General features: G+C 46.5%; 1 protein-coding gene across 2 annotated transcripts in view; it reads right to left on the bottom strand.

The window, feature by feature from the left end:
* Nucleotides 1-20880, bottom strand: part of tbc1d32 (TBC1 domain family, member 32) — a 454803-nt gene that overhangs the window by 92559 nt on the left and 341364 nt on the right. For both annotated transcript variants that reach the window (XM_070885302.1, XM_070885303.1), the window contains exons 29-30: nt 7575-7644; nt 6560-6675 (exon numbers count right to left, since the gene is read on the bottom strand). In XM_070885302.1, coding sequence (XP_070741403.1) covers nt 6560-6675; nt 7575-7644 — 186 coding nt within the window. The remainder of the gene's footprint in view (nt 1-6559; nt 6676-7574; nt 7645-20880) is intronic.

Below are 20880 nucleotides of genomic sequence, written 5' to 3'. Positions count from 1 at the left end.
GTACAGGGCCTTAGTGAGGCCTCGCCTGGAATATTGTGTTCAGTTTTGGTTTCCTAATCTGAGGAAGGACGTTCTTGCTATTGAGGGAGTGCAGCGAAGGTTCAACAGACCGATTCCCGGGATGGAGGGACTGACATATGAGGAGAGACTGGATCAACTGGAGCTTAAAAGGATGAGAGGGGATCTCATAGAAACTTACAAGATTCTGAAGGGGCTGGACAGGTTCGATGCGGGAAGAATGTTCCCGATGATGGGGAAGTCCAGAACCAGGGGACACAGTCTTAGGATAAGAGGTAGGCCATTTAGGACTGAGATGAGGAGAAACTGCTTCACTCAGAGAGTTGTTAACCTGTGGAATTCCCTACCGCAGAGAGTTATTGATGCCAATTTATTGGATATATTCAAGAAGGAGTTAGATATGGCCCTTACCGCTAAAGGGATCAAGGGGTATGGAGAGAAAGCAGGAAAGGGGTACTGAGGGAATGATCAGCCATGATCTTATTGATTGGTGGTGCAGGCTCGAAGGGCTGAATGGCCTACTGCTGCACCTATTTTCTATATTTCCTGGCCTTCAGATTTTTGTAGATGTAGAACCTGTACCTCGCCATCAGAACGCTTTCCTTCGGTTTCAAATGCTCTCGGACCAGTGTACACAAATCATCGTATGATTTCTCCGTGGGTTTCGCTGGAGTGAGCAGATTCTTCATGAGGCCATACGCTGGTGCTCTTTGTTTGGCAGCGCTCTCTTCCCCATCCAGCTCGTTGGCCACGAAGTATCGCTCCACAATAGTTTCCCAATCAGTTCCCTCCGAGAATTTTTCCAGGATGCCCACTATTCTCTGCACCTTTGAGTTCGCTATCTGTATCTTGTCGCCAGTTGTGGTGTATGGAGAAAGAGTCAGACTGAACACTGTGAGCTCCAAGTAAAGTGTGACCGTAGTCTTTTATTGCAGGTCTCCAGAGTGCCTCTCCAACCTGTGAAGCACTCTTAAATACCTGTGCTCCCAAGGGATTACGGGATCCCGTGGGACTCCGAGGAATGAGCCCTCTGGTGGCTGTACAGAGTATATACAAGTCCAGATACATAACATTCACGCTTCTGGAATTTATGCAGCGTTAACAGACGACACAAGTAGTGAGTGTTGGTGACTGTGGAAGATCTATGTCAATCTATGGAGATCTGAAAATGGCTGGGTACTGCAAACAACCAGAGCTGAAATTACATAACCAGAAGTCCTGCCTACACAGATTAACTCAATCAACTCACATCAAAAATACTAAAACAACAAGACGTCTCTCAATCCAGTTTGCAGCTTGCAGATTGAAAGTTTGCTGTAAGCCCAAGACAACCCGCAATAAACTTTCAGCATTAGTGCCATTGAAAAAAATCTCACTGTAGTCCTCAGAATCCCACCATGATCAGCCCCAACACCAACATCACCACCAACACCAAACTTCTCTGCAATCACCTGATGCTGCACAGGACACAGGGCATCAGCACCTGACCACACTGCCGCTAGGTTCGCCAGGAATGGCCTTAGCATGGCCACATTTACTTAATTTGACACTGAATATCATGGTTGCCACATGATGCACCAGGTTGCTACCACCCTACATCAGCACCATAAAGCAACCCTGCAATGCCCAAGCCATTCCTTTCACACTCATCACCATTGTGGGGGGCACCCTTATGTCTCACCATTCACTACAACTCACTAAGCCACTTCCAAAGGTTCATGCAAATCTGTCCAAGAACACAAAGTGCTCAAACTAAAGATTTCATTGTTTGACAAATATTACCATAAATTCTACATGAACACTGGCTAAAAGACCCAAGTCCCTACCCTTGTATATTGTTAGTTATTATGGGCTCAATTTTCCCCAGTGATTTGCGGCAGTTTTTTTTCAGCCAAAGGGGGCGTAACCTGCCACCCACGCCAATTCTGGCCATTTAGGGAAGCTTGGCCAGCTGAGAGTTACTCCAGTTGTGCTTACGCCAGCATATGTGGCCTCTGCAGAAAAACCTTCCGGAGAGTTAAGGAAATCAGTGCAGCAGATGCCCGGACACATTAAAAGAATTGAGAAACACATAGCAGCAACTCTACCTCCAACCCCACCCGAAGACTGTCCGGTCCATAGAGAGAGAGAGAGAGAGAGAGAACCGAGAATGGGAACCGAACCGGGAGAATGGGGATCGAGAATGGGACTGGACTGGCAAGCCCTTCGGACGGGGTTGGAGATAAGTTGCTGCTATGTGTTTTTCAATTCTTTTAACGTGTTGGGAGCTGGCTCTATGCTTCAGTTTGCAGCCTCAGCTCGCATTGTGTCCCTGGTTACCATGGCAGCCCGATCTTTTTGGCACAGTTCAAGGTCCAACCCCCAAAACGAAAGGTCGTGTTACGCCACTCCAAAATGAAGAAATCCAACGGGAAAACTTAGAATATTTTTTTTTGCCGTACTTAGGCCCCCAAAAATCGGGCGTAACCGTACACTAAAAAAATGCTTTGGGGAAAATTGAGCCCAATGATTGGATAAGGATGAGAGCGAGTGTGAGGTGGGGATGTGATATTGTAGAGAGAGAGGGATGGGTGGAGGTGCAAGGTAAGTTGGTGTGAGTACGGATGTGCAGGAGTAGGATATGGAAGAGTGATGGGGATGTGACGAGTGGAACAGCAGGATGAGGTCGACTGTGGCTTTGCAGTAATGTTTCCTGATCGACTGTGATCATTGAAAGTTTTGCGCCACTGCAGCCAGCTCCTCCTGACAACATTCCTGCTCGTGCCCTCGTGTGCGATGTGCAACCAGGCTGCGTTGATGTCCTGGGAAGATCTCTACCGCCCATTGGCATGGAAGGGAACCTCCCTGCGTGCTGTGACTCCCTCCATAGGCATCTCGAGGGAGTCATGAGAGAGCCTGGGTGTAGCCGCACACCTCTATGCTGCAGAACACTGACAGAACAACTGTCAAAATCAATGTGGCCATGGTCTCTTTAAGAAAACCGGCTGATGACGCGTCATCAAATGATGTCATCAAGCACCGCTTCTTTCAATTGACCGGGAACTTCATAAGGCAGGCTTAACAAGCCCCATCAACGGACGATTCTTCACACAGTGTTGGCTCGAGCCAGGATCGGGGTTGCCACCTGACACCAACCCCAGCCGCCCCGGACTTGCCACAGTTGGTGAGATTGTGGCCTAAATGTCTAAATGGGTAGAGGAGCAGAGGGATTTGGGGGTAGTTACACAAATCATTAAATGTAGTGACGCATGTTAATAAGGCCATAAAAATAGCAGAGGAATAGAATTGAAAAGCAGAGAAGTTATGTTAAACTTGTACAGAACATTGGTATTGTGACCAGTTCTGGTCTCCAGATTATAAAAAGGATATAGAGGCTGGTAAATGTACAAAAAAAGATTTACTAGGATGATACCAGAACTGAGAGGTTAATCAGACTTTTTTGTGGTTTTCTGTAGAGGAGAAGACTGAAGAGTGACCTAATAGATGTCTTTAAGATTATGAAAGATTTTAATAAGGTAGACATAGAGAAGATGTTTCCACTTGCGGGCGAGACCAGAACTAGGGGCCATAAATATAAAATATAAACAGAAAATAGTGGAAATAGTCAGGTCAGGCAGCATCTGTGGAAGGAAAAATAGAGTTAACGTTTCAGGTCCATGATCTTTCGTCAGAATTAATGTAATAGAACAGAGGGTTGTTGGGGTCTATATATACACCTAGCCATAAATATAAAATAGTCACTAATAAATCTAACAGAGAATTCAGGAGAAGCTTCTTTACCCAATGAGTGGTTAGAATGTGGAACATGCTACCACAACTAGTTGAGGTGACTAGCATAGATGCATTTAAAGGAGAAGGAGAAAGGAAAAGAAAGAAAAAAAAAAGACTTGAATTCATATAGTGCCTTTCAAGACCACCGGATGTCTCAAAGCGCTTTACAACCAATAAAGTGCTTTTTTTTTTAAAAAGTGTGGTCACTGTTGTAATGTGGGAAATGAGGTGGCCAATTTGCGCACAGCAAGCTCCCACAAACAACGATGTGATAATGACCAGATAATCTGTTTTTGTTATGTTGATTGAGGGATAAATATTAGTCAGGACAATGGTAAGAACTCCCTTGCTCTTCTTCGAAATAGTGCCCTGGGATCTTTTACATCCACCTGAGAGAGCAGGCGGGGTTGAACGTTTCATTTGAAAGACGGCACCTCCGACAGTGCAGCATTCCCTCAGCATAGCATTGGAGTGTCAGCCTGGATTATTAAGCTCAAGTCTCTGGAATGGGACTTGAACCCACAACCTTCTGACTCAGGCGAGTGTGTTACCCACTGAGCCACAGCTGACAGAAACATAGAAAATAGGTACAGGAGTAGGCCATTCGGTCCTTCAAGCCTGCACCATCATTCAATATGATCATGGCTGATCATGCAACTTCAGTACCCCATCCCTGCTTTCTCTCCATACCCCTTGATCCCTTTAGCCATAAGGACCACATCTAACTCCCTTTTGAATATATCTAATGAACTGGCCTCAACAAATTTCTGTGGTGGAGAATTCCACAGGTTCACAATTCTCTGAGTGAAGAAGTTTCTCCTCATCTCGGTCCTAAATGGTTTACCCTTTATCCTTAGACCTGTGACCCCTGGTTCTGGACTTCCCCAGAAAAAAAGGAGATGTTGATGGGGGTAGATGAAGAAGGGTAGGAGGAAGCTCACGTGAAGCATAAACACCAGCATGGACCTGTTGGGTCGAACGGCCTCTTTCTGTGCTGTAAATACTATGTAATAGAATAGAGGATTATTAGGGTCCAGATAAACACCTAACAATTTTCAGCATTTTCATCCCAATATTTTGTTTTACTTGCAGTGTTTCTAATTCCTGGCAGACCACATACAAAGTTTGTGGATTACTATCTTTTTCTCACTAAATATGCCTCAAATTATTGTAAAATCCAGGTTAAAAGCTGTATGCTAACAAAAGATCAACTATGTGAAGATATAAACTGAATTCCATTGCTGGCTAGTCATAAAACCCTCATTAGAATGCACTTATGTGCCATAATTCTGAACACTCATGTTAGGAAACTGAACTTTCTATCTGGTCTCCATCAAGTTTCTTTCCCCACTTTGATGAACTGAGAAAATAAATAACTTGTGAGGTTAATGAATGGTACTGGCGTATTTTCCCCCAGTCTTTGCTTTTTTTTTATCTATTAGAGGTCTTTACCTCACCTAATGGTTCCAAATCTATTCAAAAGTATATTTTATTTAGCTGTAGGATTTAATTTCAATGCATGAAGCTACTTTTGGCATGTTCTGCTTTACACATTATTTACATGTAACTGAAATATTCAGCAGGGAATACAGATGGGCTGGAATTAAACTACATCATCCTTTTTCGACTGGGGGAGGTGTCAATCAAATGGTTCGTGTAAACATTGCTTTCAGTCCTTTTGAGAGTTGTATCAAAGCTCTCATTTTACAAAAGTTACATGGCTGATTTTTTTAGGAAACTAGTGCTGTGCCTCATGAAGTTGAGAGTGCATTGCATTGTCTTTTCGCCTGCCTTTGTGATAGATGAAAAGGCATTATAAATACAAATTAAGTGTGCATGTGGTCATCTGAAATTAAGACAAATAGAGGATTAATGAAGTAAGCAGATCATCACCATGCCATTCCGACTACTGTGAAAATTTAGAAAAAAATAAAAACAGAAAATGCTAGAAGTAAATGGCAGGTCCATCAGCATCTGCAAAGAGAAATTGTAAAGTGATATTTTTGATGGGGGATTTTTGTCAGAACGGAGTTCGGATGAAAGAACTCCACCTGAAATGCTAATGCATCATTTCTGTTTTCAGATACTGCTAGGCATTTCCAGTTCTTATTTCAGATTTCTATGCAGTTTTATTATTTACCACTATATATTTAAAATGCCACAAACTATAAGAAAACAGTTTTGTGAACAGCATCTGACCACTAAACCACTGTTCAGAGACCAGCCAGAAGCCTTGATGTTAAAGTTTAATTTTAAAATGTTTTCCATTGAGCACTTTTTGTGCACCAGGGTATTTGAATTGCAATGAAACGGTATGTGATGATGAGTTTTGAGCCCACCACTTTATAAAGAGCAAGGTGCAATATGGAGAAAAATGATTTTTAGACACAGCGAGATGTTGAGAGCTGGAATTCAGTGTCTGACGATAGAATTTCATTTGCTACATATCACCCGAGTAAAAAAAATTAAATTAATGCCTAATCATTATTCCTCTAAGCAAATGTACTAGGGACCCAAAAAGAATCACATGTTGAGTTATATTCTTTGGAACTATTCTGATGAAGCAACATCAAAATAGAAATGAATAATAATGAAAAAAGGTACTGCTGGGAATTAAAGTGGGATTGAACACATGAAGGCAGAGTTTTGAGAATCCACAGTAATCAAATCTACTGTATGTGTAATTCACAGTAATGAAAACAAATATATGGCTCTGCCGTAAGCTTTAAGTATTCAAAACATTTAAGTATAAAACCACACACAAGGATACAAAGTGACGAGCTTATGGTAATTTGTTGCTGTTTCATAAATATATCACAGTGCATCAGCAAAATTGCAAGCTCCTGGTCGGAATCATCCTTTAGTAAACCAAGGAATCTGCCATATCTGAAAGAGATTTTGAAACATACTCAGTTATTACAGTATTATGTAGGCATCCTAAAGAAGTGAGACCGCAGTCTTGTGTATGCTTAACACCAACCAAAATGTACTAAAATGTTTGTTTCGTTATATGAATAACTATCTATAGGTTGAGCTACAGTGCTAATGTTTAAAGCGTTAACCGTGGCTCAGTCATAATGCCCTTGCTGCCGAGTCAAAAGGTTATGGGTTCAAGTCCCACTCTAGAGCACAGAAATCTAGGCTGACAGTCCAGTGCAGTAATGAGGGAGTGCTGCACTGTTGGAGGTGTTTTCTTTCGGATGACACATTAAACCGATTCACATCTGCTCTTTCAGGTGGATGTAAACGATCTCATGGCACCATTTCAAAGAAGAGCAGAGGAGTTAGCCCCGGTGTCCTAGCCAATATTTATTCCTCAATCAACATAATTAAAAACCAAATTATCTGGTTATTATTGGCTGTCACATTTCCGACATTACAACAGTGACCTATACTTCATAAAGTACTTCATTGGCTGTAAAGCGCTTTGGAACATCCAGTGGTCATGAAAGGCGCTATATAAATGCAAGTCTTTTTTTCATATTATGAAACAGATGTACAAGTAGCACAATGTCAAAAGCTTTTAGCCAAAAGAAATAGTTTTAAACATTGTTACTTTTGAAACAAATATTTACAATTTTATAATGGCATTAATGCCACCTAATGTAAAAAAGGAAATTACATCAACAGACCCTAAAGGAATTCAACAATCTAGTTTACTAAGTGTAACTTACATTCACCCAATCTCACAATTAAGAATTCTAAATACTTTTCTGTTTGATCTAAAGACTTGTTGCATAGAATTTTTTTTTTAAAAACACAGTTTAAAAGAAAGTGCAAAATACCTGACAACTATTTTTATTCCAAGCTGCTGAATAGGAGAAAGGCTGAGATGCTTGACACTAGTATCAGTCACTATGAAAACAAAAAAAGGAAATAGTCAGTATAATATTCAGATGGAAGCCCGTCATCTTTATTCAGATAAGCTGCAGTATAATTTCAAAATCCAAACAGCAATGGATTAAGAAAGCAAATATATACAGTAATACAGAGACAATCAGACAAACTCTTAAGAATCATGAAATCAGTTGCTCTTTTTTGGATAAGAAACCTCATTCGTGGCTTTATTTAATCTCCAACAGGTCACAGCTCTTACAAATACTGTATTACAGATGTCTTGTGTTAGAATTCTCTCTATGTCAGCCTGTCAGATATCCCACCAAAGTTAATCATAACATCTCGGGGTAACTGCCCGATTAGGTTATGCTAATATTGGAGATTAGTCGGGACAATGGGCGAGTAGAAAGAAGCAGATGAATCGGCAATATCCCATGTGAGGTGTTAATAGCAGATTGGCCAGAACAATAGAGGCACCAAAGCTAACACATTAGCAACGATGAGCAAAGTCACATTAGGGCCTGGATTTTGCCGCCACTCAGTGGACAACTTCAGCAGCAGGTCCTCTGTCAAAATCTAAAAGATTGACAGTGAATTGACAGCCCGATCTGAACCTGCCTTCGTGCCAATTTCCCAAGTGCCGGGTCTGCCTGCGCTTTACAGACCCAACATTATGCGGCAGGTGAGCCAATTGAAACTGTTAAGAGCTTGTTAAAAAATACATAAACAGCTTTTTAACCATCTACTTCCCATTTTTCTAGCTTTTTCACCAGGTTCCCGACGCTTGGGGATCACATCAGGCAAGTAGGTTGGGTTTTCAATGACTCTCCATTCTTCTGAAAAGGTGACAGCTGCAAAAGTGTTCTAAAAGCTACCATTTCACAGCTATTCACTTTTCAATCTTAGAAGCTGGAGCCTTCAGGATTTGGAAGACATTTTTGAGATTTATGCAGTTTGGAAGTGTTTGGAATAAACTCTCTATCCACTGTCACCTTCTTGGAACAACCTCTCACCACTGACAAATCGCTTCTATTATCTCAACTTCAGCTGCCATCTATTCCATCAGCATTGGTGCCCTTGAAAAAATCTCACCTTGGTCCTCAGAATCCCACCACGATCAGCCCCAACACCAACATCACCAGGCACACCAGCATCACCAGGCATACCAGCAGCACCAACAACACCAACCTTCTCCATAATCACCTGATGCTGCACAGGACACGGAGCATCAGCACCTGACCACATTGCTGCCCGGGATGGCCTCACTATGCCAATTCACTTGACGCTGTACATTCTGGCTGTCACATGATGCGCCAGGTTGCTACCACCCCACACCAGCACCATAAAGCAATCCTACAATGGCCAAGCCATTCTTTTCACACTCATCATCATTGCGGTGGGTACCCTTATGTCTCACTAAGCCACTTCCAAAGGTTCACACAAGTCTGTCCAAGTGTTGAAAATAAAGATTTCAATGTTTGACAACATATTAGCATAAACTCTACAGGAACATTGGCTAGAAGACCCAAGTCCCTACCCATGAGTTGTTAGGTGGTATGATTGGACAAGGCTGAGGATGCTTGTGAGATGGGGATGTGATAATGTAGATAGAGAGGAGATGCAAGGTATTTTGATGCAAGGATATGCAGGAGTAATGGGGATATGATGAGTGGCACAGCAAAATGAGGGTGAGTGTGGCTTTACAGTCACCTTTCATGATCGGCTGAGATCATTGAAAGATTTGCACTACTGCTCACAGGTCCTCCTGACGACATCACTGCTTGTGCCCTCATGTGCAATATGCATCCAGGCTGCTTTGGTGTCCTGGAGAGCTCTCTTCCGCCCATTTAAAGGAAAGAGAACCTCCCTAAGCATATGGAGGGAGTCAAGAGAGAGCCTGGATGCAACCGTGCACCTTTGTGCTGTGCTTGTTGGGGTTTGCAGCAGCTCAATGCTGTAGCACAACTGTCAAAATCAATTTGGACATGGTCCCTTTAAGGAAACTGGCTGATGACACGTCATCAAATGACATCATCAGACCTGCTTCCTTTTAATTGGCTGGAACCTCGCATGGCGGGCTTAATAAGCCCCATCTGGGGAAAGTCATGGGGGAAGCCGGCATGGAGCCAGGAGCGGCGTCGCAGTCCGCCACCTACCTCGACCACACTGATCCCGCCTCGGTTTGCAAAATTGCAGTCTAATTTTCTGGGATTGCACAGGCCATCTCCTCTTCCTTTGAAAATTCAGTCAGGAACCAGCAGGTTAAATTGATTAGCAGTTAAACTGTTATGTATGTGAACCTCACCTATGTGTAAGAGTTGCCACTAGGGGGCATACCTGTGGGAGACCGATGGGTCACCTGTGCACCCTGGAGCAAGCAGGTATAAAAGGCAGTCCACCATCTTGCTGCCTCACTTTGGAGTTATATTAAAGAGACCAAGGTCATAATGGTTTGAGCTTACAACACAGTCTCATGGAGTTATTCTGAACTTAACTACTGGCGACGAGTTGCAGATCACGAACTTTCACGTAGAAATGCCTGCCGCTGGTATTCTTGAAAGATTTGTTGAGGGTGATGATTGGGAAGCTTTCGTGGAGTGTCTCGACCAGTACTTTGTGGCAAACGAGTTGGACACCACTGAGACGGTGACCAAGCGCAGGGCGATTCTCCTCACCGTATGTGGGCCGTCGGTATATGGCCTCCTCAAAAATCTACTGGTCCCCAACAAACCAATGGACAAGACTTACACAGAGCTGTGTGCGCTGGCTCCAGCTGAAGGAGAGCATCTTAATGGCCAGGTATCGCTTTTACATGCCCCAACATTCCAAGGGCCAGAACGTGGTGAGTTTTGTCGCCGACCTAATATGCCTTGCGGGACAGTGCAAATTTGCAGGATCTTTTCGGAAATTGTTGCAGAACTTTTTCATGCTCGGAATCGTCCACAAACCATTGTCTGCCGAATCCTTAGATCTGAACAAGGCCATCACGATAGTCCAGGCCTTCACATCCACGAGCGACAACACAAAACAGATATCTTCACAGAATCGAAGCTCACCGGCACTGTGCATAAAATAATGCCTTCAGCAGGCAGAACTGTACATTGTAGGGCCCACACGACTGCAGAGGCCAGACCTAGGGTGACCCAGAGGCTGCTGTGGAGTGCGAATGCGAACCCGTAAACACCATGCTGAAGCTGCGGGGGCAGTCATAGAGCTCATCAATGTCGATTCACACACTATGTGTGCAAGGCCTGTGGAACAATGGGGCACCTCTAACGAATGTGCAAGCGACCTCGGACTCACCACGTGGCAGAGTCAGCAGAGGACAACCGATCCAGCGCGGATTGCACTGAACGAGCAGGAGAGGCAACTCAACCGGAGGGTACAAACCTTCACCATCAAAAGCCCTCCGATAATGTTAAAACTTAAACTTAATGGCATTCCATTCTCCATGGAATTGGACACTGGGGCGAGTCAATCGATTATGAGCCAGACGGCTTTTGAAAAACTGTGGGGCAACAACACAGAGGCCAAACTGAGCCTGATTCACACAACGCTGCACACTTACATCAAAGAACTCATACCTGTTATCGGCAGTGCGGCAGTGAAAGTATTGTACGATGGAATGGTGCATGATTTACCACTATGGATTGTACTAGGCGATGGCCCAACGCTGTTCGGCAGGACCTGGCTAAGCAAGGTCCGGTGGAACAGGGCCGACATCAAAGCACTGTCTTCGGTGGATGACCCCACATGCGCCCAGGTGTTAAACAAATTCCCGCCGTTATTTGAGCCAGGCATCGGCAACTTCACAGGCGCCAAGGTGCAGATCCATCTTGTTCCTGGGGCACGGCCCATTCATCACAAGGCCCGAGCAGTCCCATATATGATGCAAGAGAAAGTCGAGATAGAGCTGGACAGACTTCAATGAGAGGGAATCATATCGCCAGTCGAGTTCAACAAGTGGGCCAGACCAATCGTGCCGGTGCTAAAGAGCGATGGAACGGTCAGAATCTGCGGGGACTACAAGGTGACAATCAACCGAGTCTCATTACAGGACCAGTACCCACTACCGAAAGCAGAGGATTTATTCGCAATGCTATCAGGGGGAAAGTCGTTCACCAAGCTAGACCTAACCTCTGCTTACATGACACAGGAGCTGGCTGAACTGTCAAAGAACTGTCAAAGAAGTTGACGTGCATCAACATGCACAAAGGACTGTTCGTGTACCACTGCTGCCATCTTCCAGAGGAACATTGAAAGTCTGCTGAAATCGGTTCCATGCACCGTGGTGTTCCATCTTGATCACTTGTCGCAACACCACCGAACACGTGCACAACCTGGAAGAGCTTCTTAAGCATCTGGACAGAGTGAGACTCAGGTTGAAATGCTCCAAGTCTGTTTTCCTGGCACCAGAGGTCGAATTTCTGTGGAGAAAGATTGCCGCCGTCGGCATCAGACCCACGGACTCCAAGATGGAGGCCATCAAGAATGCACCCAGACCACAGAATGTGACAGAGCTGCGTTCATTCCTGGGACTCCTCAACTATTTTGGTAACTTTCTACCGGGGTTGAGCACTTTGCTGGAACCCTTGCATTTATTACTAGGCAAGTTGACGACTGGGTTTGGGGTAAATCTCAAGAGACAGCCTTTAACAAGGCCAGAAACCTGCTATGCTCTAACAAGCTACTTGTATTGTATGACCCATGTAAATGTTTAGAACTAGCATGTGATGCGTCGTCGTACGGGGTCGGTTGTGTATTGCAGCAAGCAAATGTGTCAGGCAAACTGCAACTGGTTGCATATGCGTCCAGAAATTTATCCAAGGCTGAAAGAGCCGACAGTATGGTTGAGAAAGAAGTGTTGGTATGTTTCTACAGGGTTAAGAAAATGCACCAATATCTATTTGGTCTCCGGTTCGAACTCAAAACCGACCATAAACCGCTTACTTCACTGCTCTCAGAAAGCAAAGGTATCAATATCAATGCTACGTCCCACATCCAAAGATGGGCACTAACACTGTCTGCGTATGACTATGTAATCCGCCACAGAGTGTGTGTCTAAGTGTGTGTGTGTGTTTCTGTGTGAGTGTGTGTGTGTGTGTTTGTGCGGCGGCCCAGCCCGGAAATCGGCGCGGTCCCGGCCTGCAAGACCATCAGCGGGCCGGGGCCATTGGAGGGAGCAGCATACGGGGGCAAACCACTGCAGCAGTAAAGCCAGGTCGCTGATTGTAGGCACAGCAGGAAGGGCAAAGGAGCAGCAAAAGTCCATAGAGGGATGTGATCGGGGCCCAGGGGAGGCATGAATCTGGGGCCCAGAAGAGGCGAGGGCCAGGGCAGCATGGGCCAGCCCACATTGCAATATGTGTGCATGCTCAGTCTGTGCAGCAGAGCTGGTCTCCAGTTCGTCTTGGGTAATCCTTGCCACTGGACCAAGATCTAGCTCTGTCAAGCCCGTGTGGTTGCTGGTGTGCAACGGCCACCACACGTTAAAAAAATCCAAGCACAGGCATCTTCCACCCTTCACGATGTAGTTCGGGATCTGGTAAATTAGGTCCTTCATTGAAACACCTGTGAACTCATCCCTTTTTGACGTGGAAGCAAGTCATCCTCACTTCGAGGGACCGCCTGTGATGAATCCGCCACAGACCAGGCACTGAGAACTGCGCTGATGCCCTCAGTCGGCTGCCATTGCCCACCACTGGGTGGAAATGGTGCAACCCGCAGACTTGCTTCTGGTATGGATGATTTTGAGAGCGAGGGGTCACCCATCACGGCTCGCCAGATCAGGACCTGGACTAGTCAAGACCCTGTGCTATCACTAGTAAAAAACTGCATCCTCAATGGGAGCTGGTCGGCGGTTCCCGGGGAAATGTAAGATGAAATTAAGCCGTTTCACCGACACAAGGAAGAATTGTCCATCCAATCGGATTGTCTCCTGAGGGGGAATCGTGTGATTTTGCCCAAAAAAGGCAGAGAAACGTTTATAGCGACCTACACAGTACCCACCCAGGCATAGTCATGATGAAGGCTATCGCCGGGTCGCATGTTTGATGGCCTGACATTGACTCCGAATTGGAGTCACGCATACACCAATGCAACACTTGCTCACAGTTGAGCAATGCATCCAGGGAGACCCCTCTGAGCCTGTGGTCATGGCCCTCCAAACGGTGGTCCAGGGTGCACGTAGATTTTGAAGGCCCCTTTCTAGGGAAGATGTTTTTAGTAGCAGTGGACGCTTACTCTAAATGGATTGAATGTACAATAATGTCATCATGTACATCCACTGCCACCATTGAAATCCTCAGGGCCATGTTCGCTGCCCATGGTTTGCCCAACATTCTTGTTAGTGACAATGGACCATGCTTCACCAATTCGGAATTCAATGAGTTCATGACCCACAATGGCATTAAGCACGTCAGGTCTGCCCCATTTAAGCCCGCATCCAACGGCCAAGCGGAACGGGCAGTCCAAACCATCAAGCACAGCTTGAAACGCGTAACGGACGGCTCCCTGCAGACCCGGTTATCCAGGGTCCTGCTCAGCTACCGGACGCGCCCCCACTCGCTCACCGGGGTTCTCCCTACAGAAATGTTAATGAACAGAGCACTCAAAACCAGGCTCTCCTTAGTCCACCCATATCTCAATGATCACGTAGAAACCTGGCGGCACCGGCATAACGTGTACTACGATCGCGCGGCTGTATCACGTGACACTGAGGTTAATGATCCTGTGTTTGTTCTCAATTACGGTCATGATCTGAAATGGATTGATGGCACTGTTTTAGCCAAGGAGGGGAATAGAGTGTTTGTTGTTAAACTGTTGAATGGGCAATCGTGCAGAAAGCACTTGGATCAGACCAAACTGCGATTCACGGACAACCAAGAACAGTTTGAAGAAGACCTCACCATCCATGATCCACCAACACACACCCAACCAGCAATTGACCTCGCTGTCAACCACGAGGATCAATCCACCATGCTCGACATTCCGATCAGACCAGCCGCGCTGCCGTGCAGCAATGATCTGACCAACTCACCCATGCCAGGACTTCAACTCAGGTGATCGACCCGGGAAAGCAGAGCTCCAGATTGCCTCAACCTGTAAACAACCTGTACTTAAGACTTTGGGGGGGGAAGTGATGTTATGTATGTGAACCTCAACTATGTGTAAGATTTGTCACTAGGGGGCACATTTGTGGGAGACCTATGGGTCACCTGTGCACCCTGGAACAAGCAGCTATAAAAGGCAGTCCACCATGCTGCTGCCTCATTTTGGAGTGATATTAGAGACCAAGTTCACAATGGTTTGAGCTTACAACACAGTCTTGGAGTTATTCTGAACTTGATATAGAAAACATAGAAACATAGAAAATAGGTGCAGGAGTAGGCCATTCGGCCCTTCTAGCCTGCACCGCCATTCAATGTGTTCATGGCTGAACATGCAATTTCAGTACCCCATTCCTGCTTTCTCGCCATACCCCTTGATCCCCCGAGTAGTAAGGACTTCATCTAACTCCTTTTTGAATATATTTAGTGAATTGGCCTCAACAACTTTCTGTGGTAGAGAATTCCACAGGTTCACCACTCTCTGGGTGAAGAAGTTTCTCCTCATCTCGGTCCTAAATGGCTTACCCCTTATCCTTAGACTGTGTCCCCTGGTTCTGGACTTCCCCAACATTGGGAACATTCTTCCTGCATCTAACCTGTCTAACCCCGTCAGAATTTTAAACGTTTCTATGAGGTCCCCTCTCATTCTTCTGAACTCCGGTGAATACAAGCCCAGTTAATCCAGTCTTTCTTGATAGGTCAGTCCCGCCATCCCGGGAATCAGTCAGGTGAACCTTCGCTGCACTCCCTCAATAGCAAGAATGTCCTTCCTCAGGTTAGGAGACCAAAACTGTGCACAATACTCCAGGTGTGGCCTCACCAAGGCCCTGTACAACTGTAGCAACACCTCCCTGCCCCTGTACTCAAATCCCCTCGCTATGAAGGCCAACATGCCATTTGCTTTCTTAACCGCCTGCTGTACCTGCATGCCAACCTTCAATGACTGATGTACCATGACACCCAGGTCTCTTTGCACCTCCCCTTTTCCTAATCTGTCACCATTCAGATAATAGTCTTTCTCTCTGTTTTTACCACCAAAGTGGATAACCTCACATTTATCCACATTATACTTCATCTGCCATGCATTTGCCCACTCATCTAACCTATCCAAGTCGCTCTGCAGCCTCATAGCATCCTCCTCGCAGCTCACACTGCCACCCAACTTAGTGTCATCCACAAATTTGGAGATACTACATTTAATCCCCTCGTCTAAATCATTAATGTACAGTGTAAACAGCTGGGGCCCCAGCACAGAACCTTGCGGTACCCCACTAAGTCACTGCCTTCCATTCTGAAAAGTCCCCATTTACTCCTACTCTTTGCTTCCTGTCTGACAACCAGTTCTCAATCCATGTCAGCACACTACCCCCAATCCCATGTGCTTTAACTTTGCACATTAATCTCTTGTGTGGGACTTTGTCGAAAGCCTTCTGAAAGTCCAAATATATCACATCAACTGGTTCTCCCAATAATGGGCATCTTAATGGTTTATGTTAAGGTCTGGAGGCTTGATGAGAAGAAACTATTGTGTTCCTAACACAGATGAGATTGCACACAGGGAGGTTAAAGTAACGGTGACCTCAGTGGAACATGGGAGTGCATGCTTTACAGATACACAACATCACACCCCTCCCAAATTCAAAGTGAAAACTATTTACAAGGTGAGGCGATTGGGAGCCTTTCTTTCCCTGGTGGACCGCCTCGGTACAAATGTCTGTTCTGGTGTGTTGGCTGTGCCCTCGCTGGGCTGGCGTGTTGTTAGCCCTGCAGGGCTGCTAGTTGAGCCTGGCCTGGCTGTGCTGTTGGGCGTGATGGGTTTGATTTCCTGGTCCGGGGTGGTGTCGTTGATCCTTTGGGTGTGTGTTGTGGGCTCGAAAAAGGTGATGTCTGCTGTAGGTTGTTCAGGGCAGTCTGTGAACCGCAGCCTCGTTTGGTCCAGGTGCTTTCTGCAAATTTGTCCATTGTCTAATTTGACTACAAACACCCTACTCCCTTCTTTAGCTATCACCGTGCCCGCGATCCACTTGGGACCATGTCCATAGTTTAGCACATACACAGGGTCATTCAGATCAATTTCCCGGGACACAGTGGTGCGACCATCATTTACATTTTATTGCTGCCGCCTGTTCTCTACCTGATCATGCAGGTTGGGGTGAACCAGCGAGAGTCTGGTTTTAAGTGTCCTTTTCATGAGTAGCTCAGCCGCGGGCACCCCTGTGAGAGAGTGTGGTCTCGTGCGGTAGCTGAGCAGTACTCGGGACAGGTGGGTTTGGAGTGAGCCTTCTGTGACTCGTTTGAGGCTCTGTTTGATTGTTTGTACTGCCCGCTCTGCCTGCCCATTGGAGGCTGGTTTAAACGGGGCCGAGGTGACATGTTTGATCCCATTGCGGGTCATGAATTCTTTAAATTCGGCACGGTTGAAACATGTCCCGTTGTCACTGACCAGTATGTTAGGCAGGCCGTGGGTGGCAAACATGGCCCTCAGACTTTCAATGGTGGCGGTGGCGGTGCTTCACGACATTATTTCAATCCATTTTGAAAAAGCATCCACCGCCACCAGGAACACTTTACCGAGAAATGGGCCCGCATAGTTGACATGGATCCTTGATCATGGTCTGGAAGGCCAGGACCACAAACTTAGTGGTGTCTCTCTGGGCGCGTTGCTCAACTGAGCACACACGCTGCATTGCCGTACACAGGACTCTAAGTCAGAGTCGATATCGGGCCACCACACGTGGGATCTGGCTATCGCTTTCATCATTAATATACCCGGGTGTGTGCTGTGGAGATCCGAGATGAACGTCTTCCTGCCCTTTTTGGGTAGCACTACGTGGTTACCTCACAAGAGGCAGTCTGCCTGAATGGAAAGCTCGTCCTTTTGCCGCTGGAATGGCTTGATTAGCTCTTGCATTTCAATGGGGATGCTGGCCCAGCTCCCATGCAGCACACAGTTTTTTTTACTAGGATCTTGGTTGGTTCAAGTCCTAATCTGGCGGGCCGTGACAGGTGATTTATCATTTTCAAACACTTCCATGCCCATCAACAAGTATGCGGGCTGCGCCACCATTAACAAGTTTGCAGGCTGCACCATTTCCACCCTCGTGGTGGGCAATGGTAGCCGACTGAGAGCATCCACACAGTTATCGGTGCTTGGCCTGTGGTGGATGGTATAGTTTAGTTATATGCTGATAGCGCGAGTGCCTATCTTTGTTGCGGGCTGAGGCATTAGTATTTATCGCCTTGTTTTCAGCGAACAGGGATGTGAGGGGCTTGTGATCGGTTTCCAGCTCAAATTTGAGGCCAAACAGGTACTGATGCATTTTCTTTACCCCGAACACACACGCTAATGCCTCTTTCTCAATCATGCTGTCGGCCCTCTTGGCCTTAGACAAGCTCCAGGAGGCATAGGCGACAGCTTGCAACTTCCCCGCAATGTTAGCTTGTTGTAATACACACCCGACTCCATAAGACGACGCATCACATGCTAGTCAAGTCTTTCACACGGGTTATACAATACAAGCAGCTTGTTGGAGCATAAAATGTTTCTGGCTTTCTCAAAAGCAATTACTTGTTTTTTTCCCCCATACCCAGTTCTCACTTTTACACAATAACACATGTAGGGGCTCTAAGAGGCTGCTTAACCCCGGTAGGAAGTTACCAAAATAGTTGAGGAGTCCCAGGAACAACCGCAGCTCCATGACGTTCTGTGGCCTGGGCACGTTCCTGCTAGCCTCTGTCTTGGCGTCTGTGGGCCAAATGCCGTCCGCTGCGATCTTTCTCCCAAAAACTCCACTTCTGTTGACATGAAGACGCATTTCAACCTCTTCAGCCGCAGCTCTATGCGATCTAGTCACTGGAGGACCTCTTCCAGGTTTTGTAGGTACTCGACCGTGTCCCGACCCATGACCAATATGTCGTCCTGAAAAACCACCGTGCGTGATACCGACTTGAGTAGGCACTCCATGTTTCTCTGGAAGATCGCTGCAGCCGACCAAATTCCCAACGGGCATCTGTTGTAGATGGACTGTCCCTTGTGCGTGTTGATGCAGGTGAGGCCCTTCGAAGACTCATCCAGCTCCTGCGTCAAGTAGGTCGAAGTCAGGTCGAGCTTGGTGAACGTCTTGCCTCCTGCCAGCGTCGCAAATAGGTCATCTGCCTTCGGTAGCTGGTATTGGTCCTGTAGCGAGAAACGATTAATAGTTACTTTATAATCGCCGCAAATCCTGGCCGTGCCATCACTTTTGAGTACTGGGACAATCGGACTGGCCCACTCGCTGAATTCCACTGGGGAGATGATGCCCTCGCATTGCAGCCTGTCCAGCTCGATTTGCACTCTCTCCCTCATCATGTGAGGTACCGCTCGCGCCTTGTGGTGGATGGGTCGTGCCTCTGGGACCAGGTGCATCCGCACCTACGCCCCGGAAAAGTTTCCAATGCCTGGCTCAAAAAGGGAAGGAAATTTGTTAAGAACCTGGGTACATGAGGCCTCATCGACATGTGATAGTGCTCGGATGTCATCGCAGTTCCAATGGATTTTGCCCAGCCAGCTCCTTCCAAGCAGTGTGGGGCCATCGCCCGGGACAATCCAGAGTGGCAGTTCATGCACCGTGCCCTCGTAGGCGACCTTGACCATGGCGCTGCCCAGGACAGTGATAAGCTCTTTGGTGTACGTTCTCAGTTTCGTGTGGGTGGGGCTCAGGGCTGGTCTGAGTGCCTTGTTGCACCACAGTCTCTCAAACATCTTTTTACTCATGATGGATTGGCTAGCGCCAGTGTCCAGTTCCATGGCTACGGGTGAGCCATTCAATTTTACATTTAGCATTATAGGTGGACATTTCGTCGAAAATGTATGCACCCTGTGTACTTCAGCATTTGCCTCCTCTCTGAGGCTCGAAATTGCTTTGACCCACCATGGACCGATCTTCCTCTGCCACATGGTGGTTAACAGGTTTTGCAGAGCTTGCAGCTCGTCTGCAAGCTTGTTGGAGGTGCCCCATTGTTCCACAAGTCTTGCAAACATACCCTTTGAAGCGGCATGAATAGGCTGAATGGAAGCCTCCACAACGCCAACAAAGTGTGAATTGCCTTGCATTCATCCTTTGTTGCGGACTCAGTCATCTGGGTCACCTGAGGCCTGCTGGCAGTTGCAGACTCATGGTTTCTGCTCGCATACACAGTTCCAGTTAACTTATGAACATTGCTAGCACTTGTGTGCTGAGAGGTTTGTTTGGTGTTATCACTGGTGGACATAAACGCCTGTGCTATTGCAATGGCCTTACCGAGGGTCGGTGTCTCTACAGTCAAAAGTTTTCGTAGGATGGTCTCGTGGCCAATGCCCAGTACAAAAAAAGTCTCTGAGCATTTGCTCCAGGTAGCTATCAAACTCACATTGTCCTGCAAGTCGCCTTAGCTCGGCAATGTAACTCGCCACTTCCTGACCTTCAGATCGCTGGCACGTGTAGAACCGATACCTCGCCATCAGCACGCTCTCCCTCGGGTTAAGATGCTCCAGAACCAGTGTACACAGCTCCTCATAAGACTTATCTGTGGGTTTCACCGGAGCCAGAAGATTCTTCATGAGGCTGTAGGTCAGTGCCCCGCAGACCGTGAGGAGGACCGCTCTCCTTTTTGCAGCGCTTCCTTCTCCGTCCAGCTCGTTGGCTACCAAGTACTGCTCTAGCCTTCCCAGTCCTCATCCTCCGAGAACTTCTCCAGGATGCCCGCAGTTTGCGTTGGAAGCCTATATTTGTTGCCAGTTATTGTGTTGCTAACACAGATGAGACTGCACACAGGGAGGTTAAAGTAACAGTGATCTCAGTCTTTATTGAGACACTCCAGTGAGGAACAGGCCTTAGGGGCTGGCTTAAATACAGTGTTCCCAAGGGATGCTGGGATCCCTTGGGACTTCAGGGGATGCGCTCCCTGGTGGCGGAACATGGGAGTGCATGCTTTACAGATACACAACAGGAACCTAGCTTTAATATGCATTCTGGGCATTATGCGATATGACTCACCTTAAAGTCCAGCACCTATGGAAGCCAAAGTTGATCACTTCGGATATACCTCTCTTCTCCTTTAAGAATGTCCTGAAAAGCCACCTCTTTGACCAAGCCTCTGATCACCCAATCCTAATATCCCCTTCTTT

This window comes from Pristiophorus japonicus, chromosome 7 (genome assembly GCF_044704955.1).
Source record: "Pristiophorus japonicus isolate sPriJap1 chromosome 7, sPriJap1.hap1, whole genome shotgun sequence".
NCBI classification, from domain to species: domain Eukaryota; kingdom Metazoa; phylum Chordata; class Chondrichthyes; family Pristiophoridae; genus Pristiophorus; species Pristiophorus japonicus.
This window is presented reverse-complemented; position numbering and strand designations above follow the sequence as displayed.